An 11,598-nucleotide genomic window follows, 5' to 3' on the forward strand; every position below is an offset into this window, starting at 1 on the left:
CGTTTGACCTCAGTGAAACCCCAAAACGTTACAAACCTTTTGAATGCTTGAAGGAAATTTTTCTTCCAGGTCCCTTTACTGCCATGCACTTTAATGGCAAATAACTTTCCCATCCCTGGCTCAGTCCTGGGAGTTTTGTGGTCCCCCCAGCACTGCCACAAGGAGCTGGGCACCACAGGATGGTACAAGTAAAGTGCAAGTGTTAGCATCCACCAGTGCGGCATCTCCCCAACTCATGAACCTTAAATCCTCTTGTACTGCACTCCCCAAACTCATGGTGGAAACCTTAAAGCTGCAGAGTGAGCAAGTGGTCTGCAGCTCGTTTTTTTCTTGTTTTCACATCCTGAAATGCAAAGCTGTTGTATTTTAGCAGAAGGCATCATGTTACTGAACACGGGCTGAACCTGCACCTGGGGGGCAGATGCAACACCTGCCCTTTCTGTCCTAGACCTGATGATGTTTCACCTGCAGAGCAAAAAATAGTTTCATGACAGTGGGAAAACTTCCAAAGCCACCTTTAAAAAAACTGAAATGAGTGCCTGAGTGTTAAGGTAGTTTTTGCAGAAGACATGTACTTCTCTATGTTTTTAGGCCAGTTGAGATTGGGCTTTAAGCAACCTGGTCTAGTGGGAGGTGTCCCTGCCCATGGCAGGGGATTGGGACTAGATGAGATTTAAGATCCCTTCCAACCCAAAGCACTCTGTGATTCTATGATATGTGGACACATATATCACTCTTCTGGAACTCATGTGTGTACACAATAACAAATAACCAGTGCAAGAGCAGCAGTTCCTGCTGACACACGCAGAACACTATGCTGCAAGTGGGACTTTTTAATGCCAGACTCAGGGGTTTTACCAAGTTAGAGCAGTGTGTGCAGTGACAAGGAGGTAGGCAGCCATCAACAGTGAAGCACAGAAACAGTGTACCTCCATGCCATCCAGATGCCTGAAAGTCCAGGGGCACTGATTTAACTTTGTTAGAGAGCTCAGTTCCTGAGCTGGGTGTGCAGGTTGTTGGTTGTTACTTCTGCAATGAACACAGGCTATCTTCCTGCTTGCCTCCTGAAAATAAAGCCTTTTACTCCTGAGGATGTGTTTGAGAGCTCTCACATGTGGATGGAGGCAGAGACAGGTGGGGGGACCAGAGCTGGTAACTTAGTCTGGCTGATGTGTTTCTTGTTCCTGAAAAAAAGAAAAACAAAGAAACTGAGGAGATCCAATATACAGATATTGCTGAAACATGTGAGGGCCTGGGTGGTGTCGAGTCTGTGATAACGCTGACCTAGCCTCAGTGATTTGCTGGTTTTTGTTCCCAGAGCTCAGGGTGCTTCAAGGTGCTCACATTACAGAGCTACTCCTGGCCCGCATTTTGCCAGGCATGTAGAGTTAATTTCCTTTTGCTGGTTTCTGCTCAGAGAAACGGAAAATCATACTATACAGTTGTAGAGTGCCAATATATAAATGTTGTGTACTGATAATGGAGGCTGATACAAGGTGCATTTTAGATATTCTCCCCTCACACTTTTATTCTAAAATTGAATGTTGGCAGAAGAATAACAAGCTGTGTGTGCAGCTCATGCTGTGTTTGTTCTCTGAGAGGCAAAGAGAGGCATTCCTTACTCATATGCTGTTGCCCCTTCTTCTTGCTCATCACTTCTCTCCCCAGCTGGTGAGCGTGGCACACACACTCCTGTCCCTGACAGCATGTGGGGAGAGGTGGAAGCCAAGGCAAGCTCTACCCCAGGTGACTCCTATACAGGTTTTGGGGGTGCCCTGGCTGCTGAACTGCATGGCGGGGGTGCCCTTTTCCCTGGCTGCAGCAGCACCTTGGTCTCTTCATCATGCTCAAAGTGTCCTTCTGATTTTGTTTTCTTTACTTATTTTTGGCCCTGAGGTTTCCTTTCAGAATAGCTCCAGGGCGTGGAAATAGGACGGTGTGGCCTCAGCCCCGCAGTGCGCCGGGCAGGACAGGAGCACTCTGCTCTGCTCATTTACCGCCCAGCAAAAATAATAACTAAATTTGGACTAGGAGCCATGTCAGCCTGAGGCAGACAGGGACACTCTGACCCTGAAGTCCCCAGGGGCTCAGGCAAGTACACCCAAACTGTACAGGGTGCCCTTGCAGGGTGCAAGCAGCAGCACAGAGCTGCGGCCAGTGCAAACCCCACCTTCCACGAGACCACATTGGTTAAAACCCCGTCCTTTGGAGGCAGATAAGCTGTTCTATGTTTTGCTTCCAGCAAGGTGAGATCATTTCATAAAGCTTTCAAAGCCTGCAACTTATTTATTTATTTATATTTAATAACAGATTCCTTTCAGACAAAGAGGTAATCCCTCCAAGCCCTGCCACCTTGGAGAGACGGAGTGCTTGCAAAAGCATTAAGAGACCAAGACCAATGCTCCAAGCCTGCCACGTGATGCTTTTTAAAGTAATAATAAAAAATAAATTTCAAATGGAAATATTTTGGATGTGCTGGCCAGTGAGGTTTCTGCTGCTGGTGGCTTGCCCGGGCAGCACCCGCTCCAGGAGCTAAACATAGGTGCTGGCTGCACAAGGCACTTGGGCACACGTTAATTATGCTGGTGCTTTTTAGGGATCTTGGGTGAAATATGTGTTTTTATAGTCAGTTTTCCATTTTTTTTTAAGCAGTTTGCAGCAGAAGCCCTTTAATTACATTAAAAATTGCCTCCCACCAGGACTCTCTGTTCCCAAGCCCTGATGAAATTTTAAGCTCAAAGCCAGGCACATGCTCACTGCCTTCCTAGGGCAGCAGGGGACAATAGGAAGCAGGGCTGTCTCTGCTCTGAATGCCCTGCATTTCCCCCAGCAGGGCAGCCCCTCCAGCTGCTCCAGCCCCATGGAGATGGGGGCACATGGGAATCCTCACAATGCTGATCTCTCTTTATCAGAGCCTGCTGTGCTGGCACCAAAAAACTGCATGGCTGGGTTTTGTTTCTTCTTCTTTTTTTTTTTTTTTTTTTTTTTTTTTTTTTTTTTTTTTTTCTTTCCCGTGTGTGGGTTTTCCTGGCACAAGGCGTCAGCTGAAAGCCACGGCCAGCTCCAGGCCTCCCTTATAATTAGGAGTCTTCACAGTGACACAAAGGACACAAAGGGCTTTGAAGCCCATGGGGCAGCTGGGCCCTGCAGCCCCAGGGGTTGCATGGTGGCCATGTGGCATGGCCTGCTGCCAGGGGTGCTGGACCCTCGGGGGATCTATGGGGAACCTCTCCCTCCCCAGAAACAAGTTATGTGCATAGTTTTCCATCAGCAGTTATCAACTTCCCATCATGTACCTGTCAATGCTGGGCTCCCTGCATGTAGGTGAGGCTGTTTATGCCCCTAGTTTTGAGAAAAAACATTCAGGTCTTTCATGGCAAGGTGGATTTTTCTGTCCTAAAAACCATAGTTTTACCATTGGCTAAGCTGACCATTACAGACCTGCCTGAAGGCACTTATTTTTCAGCATCCCTGTTCCCTCTCCTAGGGCTGTGGGGCTGAAAGCATCAAGAGGGATTTGCAGCTCTCCTTGCCACTGTGGGAAATGAGGTTGCATTTGGTGAAAGGTCATTCCCTAAACTGCTGCAGCCCAGATGTGCAAGAGCTTAGGGATCTTTGCTGAGGAGTGCAAGAAAAACCTGGGAAAGAAGGAGCAGAGGTGCACACGAGAGCTGGGTGGCTGAAATCCAAGCAGGAAATGATAAATATAGGTAAAGGAGGAAAATGTCCCTGCAGAGGTGGGCGCTGGGGGCAGCATCCGCTTGCTGTATCCTGCCACCAAGGTCCCCAGTGTGATTTGAGGGCACATGTGGTATTTTCATTTCCCCCCCACCCCCAGGCAGCTACTCTGCTTTGCTAGGGACATACACAGATTTCAGCTGAGCAATGCCTGACTTTTGAGAGCAGGGGACTGGGCTGGCCGCTGTGTGGGTCTGCATGGTTTGTGGAGCATTAGAAACAAAGCAGACATGGCAGAAACGGCTCTCAAAGGGGGACTGGTGACACCTGTATCTAAGTCCCCTTTTCTTTCCCTGCCCTTACCAAGGCCTCTGCAGGCATCCTGGAGAGGGATTTGTTTGGATTTAGCTTTTTTCTTTTGGTCTAACAGCCCTGACCAAGTGGCTGTGGAGCCAGGCCTTTGAGGTTGGTCTCTTTGTCTACTTGAAAAAACAGTGACAGAATTTCCCAAAAAGGGAGGTGGATACCCCCTAGGAACAGATTTCCAAATATTTATTTTAATTAAAACCCAGAGTGTTATTATACCCTCAGCCTCCCAGCCGCTCATCTGAGGCCAGACCCTCAATTAAGCGGCGCAATGCCAACCTCGCTGGGTTTGGCAGCGGCACGGGGCACTATGTTTGTGCACCAAATCTGCCAGCGTTGAAGTTTTGGAGGGTTTTTGGTGCATGCTGCAGGGCTGGCGTCACTCGGGGCAGGGCGGTGACTGGCCTGGGAGGGGGCAAAGCCAGACTTTAAATCCCAGCAGGGCAGCAGCGGGAGGAAATCTGTGCCGGCTGACTCCGTGGGCAGCTCTCGGTGCTGGGACAGGGTAAGCTTGCTGATGCTTTTCCCACTTGGGTTGTGCATTGATGTCTGCTTTTTGCAGGGAGATGGGGGGACTCGCTGGCAGGATGGAGTGCTGCTTTTAGTCCTTTCCTAGGTCTGTGGCTTCATGGAGCACTTGGGTGGAGGGGATGAGCATCCAGAGCCTTGCTGCAAGGTCAGAGAAGCTCGTGGCCACTTGTTTTCTAACTTGAGTTAAGCAAAAACAGGGAAACATCAAGCACAAATGAATGTAATAACAATTCCCTACAGGCACAGTTGATACTGGATTTAGGCAGAGGAAGGGTAGGAAAAAGATTAGTGTGCCTGACTGAGCTCAGGGGATTGCTGGGAGCATTGCTCCCTGGGGGAAGGCTGGGGTGCTGCTGTGAGGATTGTGTGCACTCCTTGCTCCTTGATGGAGGAGGGCAGGCTGTGTTTTGGTGTTTTGGGTGTGCAGCTCAGACCTGCTGCCGAGCCAAGCCTCCTCCAGCTATGCCTCTAGGGGGCTCTTCGCATTGGTGCCTTGCCACTGCTCTTTTTGCCAATGGCAGGCTGTAGAAGCCAATTATTTCCATTAGTTTTTTGCTTGTTTGTTTTTCCTCAGTGAGGTTAAATTCTCTGTGGTGTAATTCACAGGAGCACTGCTCCCTGGGCAGAGCCCAAGCAGGTCGTGGAGCTATGGGAGGGTGACCACAGTGGGCAGTGCTCCCAGCTGCTCCTGTTGCATGTCCAGTGGGCTTGGCCTTCTCCTCTCCCTCAAAGGCAATGGGGAAGCAGGAATCCTGCTCCATTAAAGCTTTGAGTCCACTACATGGTTAAACTCGCTTTTCTGGTATTTTGTGGCTTCTAGAAAAAAACAAAATGTATTTGTGGAAGTTGAGGCAGATCTTGTAAAAACAAAACAAAACAAACAAACAAACAAACAAACCCCAAACAAAACAAAACAAAAAACAAAAAGGAAAAAAAGAAAGAATTGGGTCTACGGAGGTGTTAGGTGACCCCACCAAGAAGTGGCTGGAGGTCAGCCTTTCCTCTCCCCACTCACCCACATGGATGGATGCAGACATGTGGCTGGTTTGGAGTGGTGTTGGTGCTTTCTAGCCGGAAAAGCGAGCCCTCGTGTTTTGGTGTTCCTAGAGACAGCAGCCATGAGGAGCGTCCTGGTGTTTGTCTGCCTGGTGGGGATAGCGTGTGCCTTCTCGGTGAGTGCCAGGCGAGGGGGGACACCCCGGCCTCCCTGGGGCTGGTCTGGGGCTGGCACCAACCCACCCTTTCCCCCAGGTCAAGAGCTGGCTGCGGAGACCCAAGGTGGATGACTCAGAGGAGAATGCGGTAGGGTCTCTCCCACCCGCATGCCCAGTCCCACGTGGGGCTGATCTTGAGGAAGAGCACATTTTGGTGGCTCCTGTACCCAAGGCCCCAGACTAATGGGATTTCCCCCCCTCCCTCTCCCATAGGTTTTCAAGAGCCGGCACCGGCATTACCTGTACAGATACATCTACGTGTATCCTCCGCAGCGACGGTACAAGGTGGGTGCCTCCGAGGGGTTGCTGCTGCTTTGCCTCCCTCCAAATGCAGAGATTTTGGCCCAAATGAGATGGGAGCACGGTCTGTGCCTTGTTGGCATGGCCTGTGGGCCTGGGCACAGAACGTTGTACTTGTGACACTGCTGGGAACCCACCCACCCGCCTCCAACTTGGTTTTCCCTCTTCTTAGGGCAGTGACTCATCCGAGGAAGAGGGGGATGGCTCGGAGGAGGAGGAAGGGGGGGTGAGTATGGCAAACCAGCAGCCTGCAAAACAAATACGGGAATTTGGGAACTTTCTTTGGTTTTGTAGTCTCTGCTCATCAGCATTTGTGGTCACTGACCGCCCCCAGACTTGCACTCTGGATACAACTGGATTTTCTACTCTGGGACTTATTATTTTTTTGTTGATTATTTCCTTTTGCTTTCCTTTTTCTTCCTGGACGGGTATTGCACTGAACAACCCTGAGACAAATTCTCTGAGTTTCCATTATCAGTGGCTCAGAAAGGAGCAGGACAGGCCAAAGAACAGAAGCAGGGAGGTTCACACCAGAAAGAAGGTGCTGTTAGGAACTCCTGTTACCTTCCTCTTTTGGGGTCTGTTGCCCCTATAGCAAATCCCTATGGAAAATCCAGTTACACTCTGCATGTGTGTCTGTGGAGTGATACAAACTGATGTTATATTAGGAAAGTCAAATTTGTACCAGTCAGGTGGTAAAGCTGCTCCAGCCTGCTGGATCTGTACAAGCTTGGGCACCTCTGTAGTTGTGAGAGCCACCCAGGTCCAAAATTAAATGTAAGGGGTTACAAAGATTTTTTCGTGTCTCATTGGGCTGGAAATGCTCATTAATTATCCAGTGGTCTCAGGCACACACGTGCTTTGAAATAAGGATCTGGTATGCTTAGAAACCTGTGTGGCAGGCCTAATCAAGTCTTCATTTTTCTTCTTTTTAAAAAAGGTATTTAATGAGAACCAGGAAATCTGGTTCTAAAACCCACTTTGGAGGCCTGCAGGGTTTGGGATATAGCATGAGCATGGAGTGACCTCTGTGCCAGCCCTGACACCTCCCAGCAATTTCCCCCTTTTACCTTTTTATCTCCCCTACCACTGCAATCTCTAGGGATAAATTTGAGTAGTGGGATGGGCAGCAAAAGGTGGCATTTCATTTCTCAGGAAGAAATTAAGCGGTATGCAGGAATATAGCTGCTCTTTAGGTCTTCCCTTTTCATGTTGAGGGCACCAGAGCAGTGGCTGTTCCCATGCAGGGATCTGCCTTCACTGACAGGGTGGTCAGCAAGAGGAATTGTGCTGAAAGGCCCCAAGGTCAGTCATAGGCATGTAAAAAGCACTGTTATATTGGCTGCTGGCTGCACTGTGCAATATGATGGCTCTCCTATTGGAGAGGAGAGCAGCCTAGATTTTCTCTGCCATCAGGTGCACCCATATTTCAAGGTCTGAGGTGGCCCAAAATGCTAGGGTGGATGTCCTTGCTCTTGGCATGCCAGCAGCAGGGATTGCCCAGGGCAGTGATGACACTGACCTCAGGTCTCCCTGCCATGGCTGGGCTCGTTTGCTGGTGGCAAGAGGCTCCTCCTCCCAGGCTGGGCACTGGGTGAACTGCCCCACCAGTTCCTCAGTTTCTGCTCCAGGCTCTGCTTGCATTTGAGCTATTCCTTACCTTTTTTAACCCCACTGAGAGCCCCTCTCTGCTGCTGATCTCTGGGGCCAAGCATTGCTGATGGTTGATCACTGGTGGGGTCTGGGCTCACGCTTGGCTTTGAGCCATCACACTCTCCCTGGCCATCCACACATGACGTGCAGTGTGTCCACATGTAGTGTGCCTGTGGCTTTCTTTGTTTACTGGAAACTGGGGGAGGTAACTTCAGAAGAAAACCTTTAGATGCTTTGCAAAGCAAAACGTGGAGCCAGAATGGGAACACCCGACTCCAGCCACCACCACTTAATTGCACAGCTCCAGCTGCCCTGCTGCAGCTTCTCCATTTCAGCCTGGAACAGGACCCGTGGGAAAGCAGGGAACTCAGAGCAATGCCCAAATGCTGTGTGTGGATGCTCTGTACCCTTGTCACTCCTGGGAGGCCTGTGCTCCACTCCAGCTGCTGACCCCCTGCCCTGTCCTGTCCTGTCCCTATCCCTGCAGGGGCCATTTTATGCTGGCACCAAGGAAGCTGGACACCCTGCTGGAGCAGCCCCTGGGGACTGCCAGAGTGCATTGGGAGAAGACATCACATCCCCCCAGCAGGTGTGGTTTGGGGAGCTGGAGGGAGCACCCATGGGGAGGGGGCTGTTCACTGCATGTTTGCTTGTGCCCTTGGGATGCCCTGCACCCTGTTTCTGTTTGGGGGGCTGCTGGGGTAATACCCATAGCTGGACCAAGCTCTGGGCATTAACTTGGGGTTGGAAGGGGTACCCCAAAATGACAGTCCTGCCATGCAAGGTGTGGGGGGATGCTCAGCTGTGCCCATACTTGCCCCTTTCCACATGGAACTGCAGCCTCCTGACATCTGAGTAATGCTATGCTGTCTTCCCTCTGCCAGGGCAAGGGCTGCCAAGGGATCCTGAAAGGGATCAGGCAGAGGACTGCTGGCAAGGGGGAAGACTCTGAAAATGAAGACAGCGATGAGAATGAGGAGGAAGAGGAAGAAGAGGAGGAAGAAGAAGTAGATGAGAACGAGAATGGTGTCAATGGCACAAGTACCAATACCACAGAGAGTATTGGACCTCATGGCAATGGCACTGTGGTGGCTGAGGAGGGCACTGGTGAAGCTGAGGAAGAGGAGGAAGAGGAGGAGGAAGAAGAAGAAGAGGAAGAGGAAGAGGAGGAGGAGGAAGAGGAGGCAGAAACTGAAGCCACCACCATCGCAAACACCACCAATGAAGACGGTCTGACCCAGGCGACCCCTGTGGATGATGGGGGACCCACAGATGCCACCACAGATGCCACCACAGCTGGGGAGCTGTGGGAGTACGATGTGACAGCCATGGACCACAGCCGGGGGGACGAAGGCACCACTGAGGGTGGGTACGAGGAACAGGACGAGTACGCACGTGGGGACACCTACCGGGCCTACGAGGATGAGTATGGCTACTACAAAGGGCACGGCTACGATGTGTACGGCCAGGATTACTACTACAACCAGTGAGCAGGGAGGACAGCCCTGGTGCTGCCCTGCCTGCCCCAGCCACTCAGGAAGGTGCATCCAAAGGCTCCCTGGAGCCACCGCACACCAGAGGCGATGCCAGGCAGCTTGCGATGTGCACTGGTTCCATCCCAGGCTTTTTGTTTTGTTTTGGGTTTTTTTTCTATCTTCCAAAGTGAAATGAAATTAAATAAAGCAACTGAACTGAGCTCGTTGGTGACAAAAAGTTTGCTGACAGATTTTCTGGGGTCAGTGGGGCAGCACAGCACTTGGTGAGGGGCTGAGGGGTTACAGGTGCCCATGATGCTTAGGGCTAAATCTTGTTATTCCAGCTCAGATGCACATGAAAGAAGGGAGGAACATCAAGGCTAACTTGGAAAGCCTCTGTAAAGTCCCCTCTGACAAACGAAATGGTGCTCTTAAGGACACTGCTATGGGACTACAGCCACATTTTATGTAAAGTTGATGTGAATTTCCATTCACATGGAAATGAATGAGCAGTGATAACTTTACCACGTCTTCCATTCCTTGGTAATGTGCCTTCCATGGCCTGACCACATACCAGGCAATGTTAATAAAGGTAAAACCACTAATTTCTCTCTCTGTGCATTACTAGCTGTAGATGCACACCCCTGTAATGCGGGCTTTGCTTCTTCATCCCTGCACCAGGCATGTCAGTATAAGGCTGGACAACTTGATTGTGTGTCTTGAACACTAGTACTGCAGCCCAAAATGTCCCTGTCACACAGCCCCATTCCAGAGCAAGAAGGTAGGGCTATCTCAGTGACAGTGGTGCATCCACTCCCCTCCTCCATCAGCAATGGGGATGCCTGGCTGGGAGTCCTCAGGATCCCTGCTCAGGGTCACTTCCTAACAGGAATGTCCCTGGCCAACTGCTGATGTGCATTAAGACAGGGATAGAACAAATTGCACTCGTTTTTAGGCAGATGCCACCATTTGAGAAAGAGCAATGGCCCTCATGCACAGTTTATGGCAGGTACCCTGCTGCTCTTGCACTCATAGGAAGGAAACCTGAGTTCAGCTCCTGATGCAGGTCCAACCGCAGAACTAGTCTATTCCTGCAGCAGCAAGTCACTGGCCATTGTGTAAAAACTTCTTCTGCATGCCAAAGCCAGGCTGCAGCTCCTGGGGCGGCAGGAGGTGCTGCCTGCAGCGTGGGCACCCTCGGGGACAAATCCCTATGGAGGCACTGGGGAGCCCTGCATGCACTCGTTGCTGGTGTGAGGACACGAGAGTTCCATCACCCACATGCCCAGGGGGTGCCCAGAGACGTCAGGGAACTGGCACGGACAAAGGGCCCTGGCACTGCCAGGGGACAGGTCCCGCTCCCACAGGGCGCGTAGCCCAGTTCTGTGTGCGTCAGCCCCCCAGGCACCTGGCAAAGGCTCTCCTCCAGGAGCCAGCACACGTGGGCTGGCTGCCCTGTGGGGTGGCATCCGATTGCCGCTCCCTGGCCAGCAGGCAAGGGTCACTTTCCTGCCAGCCCCAGGATTTGCTCCTGCTTGAGGCTGGATGCTGATGGTTTAAGAGTTTCTGTTGATAATGCAGCAGCTGTGCCAGCCCCTAGAGTTTGGGTTAGGGCAGAGTGGGGAGTGGGGTGGGAGCTGCTGTCACCTCCACCACAGTGAGTACCTGAGCCAAGGCTGGCCATGGCAGTGGGAACACTTCTTGGCTAGTGTGTAGGTGACCAGTGCCACCAAAAGTAGAGATAGGGAGAAGGAGAGCTTGGACATCATGCACACTCTTGTAGCACCTCTTTGTAACTAAGTTGGGGTCAAAGGGACCTGTGCAAGCAGTGCATGGAAAAATGTACATATTTTTTTTCTTTTTGCCACTCTTCTATTTTGCACTTGTACAGGTTTAGCTCAGAGGGGTTGAGGTTGAAACCCAAAAAGCAAGTGTCAGAAGACACAGCATGGTGGTGGCTCTCAGCTTGGCCAATGCTGCTCTTCAGTGCCAAAGGGCCAGGACCAGGCCTGGCTCTGGATATTGCCCTTCTGTTTCTGCAACCCTGCCAGCTTTCCCATGTTGGTCACAGTCAGCAAGCCAAGACCCACTGCACACCCTCTTATCAATAATCAAGCTGGACATGTGCCACACAAGATCTACGCTAATCATTGAACAATTTTGCCTTCAGAACAGATATTTATAAACTGTGCTTTCTGTTTATCCAGCCAGGTGGAACATTTGATAGCTGTCTTTTACCACAAACACATTTTTAGCTGGAAATTACTCCCCCTGGTTATCTGCGGGTGCTGCCAGAGCTGACAAATGTCCCTAGGCAGGAGCTGATTGGCTCTGCGCACCCGGGGCCAACTTTAAATTTCAGCAAAGTGGGCACAGACTCC

The 11,598-nt window shown here is 51.0% G+C and overlaps 1 protein-coding gene across 1 annotated transcript; it reads left to right on the forward strand.

Moving 5' to 3' along the window:
- The first annotated feature begins 4,478 nt into the window (after positions 1-4,478).
- On the forward strand, positions 4,479-9,378 carry IBSP (integrin binding sialoprotein). The gene is made up of 7 exons (XM_083860804.1): positions 4,479-4,549; positions 5,683-5,747; positions 5,827-5,877; positions 6,003-6,074; positions 6,262-6,315; positions 8,230-8,331; positions 8,627-9,378. Exons 2-7 carry the CDS (start codon positions 5,694-5,696, stop codon positions 9,230-9,232), a joined length of 939 nt encoding a protein of 312 aa, XP_083716930.1. The 5' UTR covers positions 4,479-4,549; positions 5,683-5,693; the 3' UTR covers positions 9,233-9,378.
- Positions 9,379-11,598: the final 2,220 nt, after the last annotated feature.

This window comes from Zosterops lateralis, assembly GCF_965231275.1.
Source record: "Zosterops lateralis genome assembly, chromosome: 5".
Classification (NCBI taxonomy): domain Eukaryota; kingdom Metazoa; phylum Chordata; class Aves; order Passeriformes; family Zosteropidae; genus Zosterops; species Zosterops lateralis.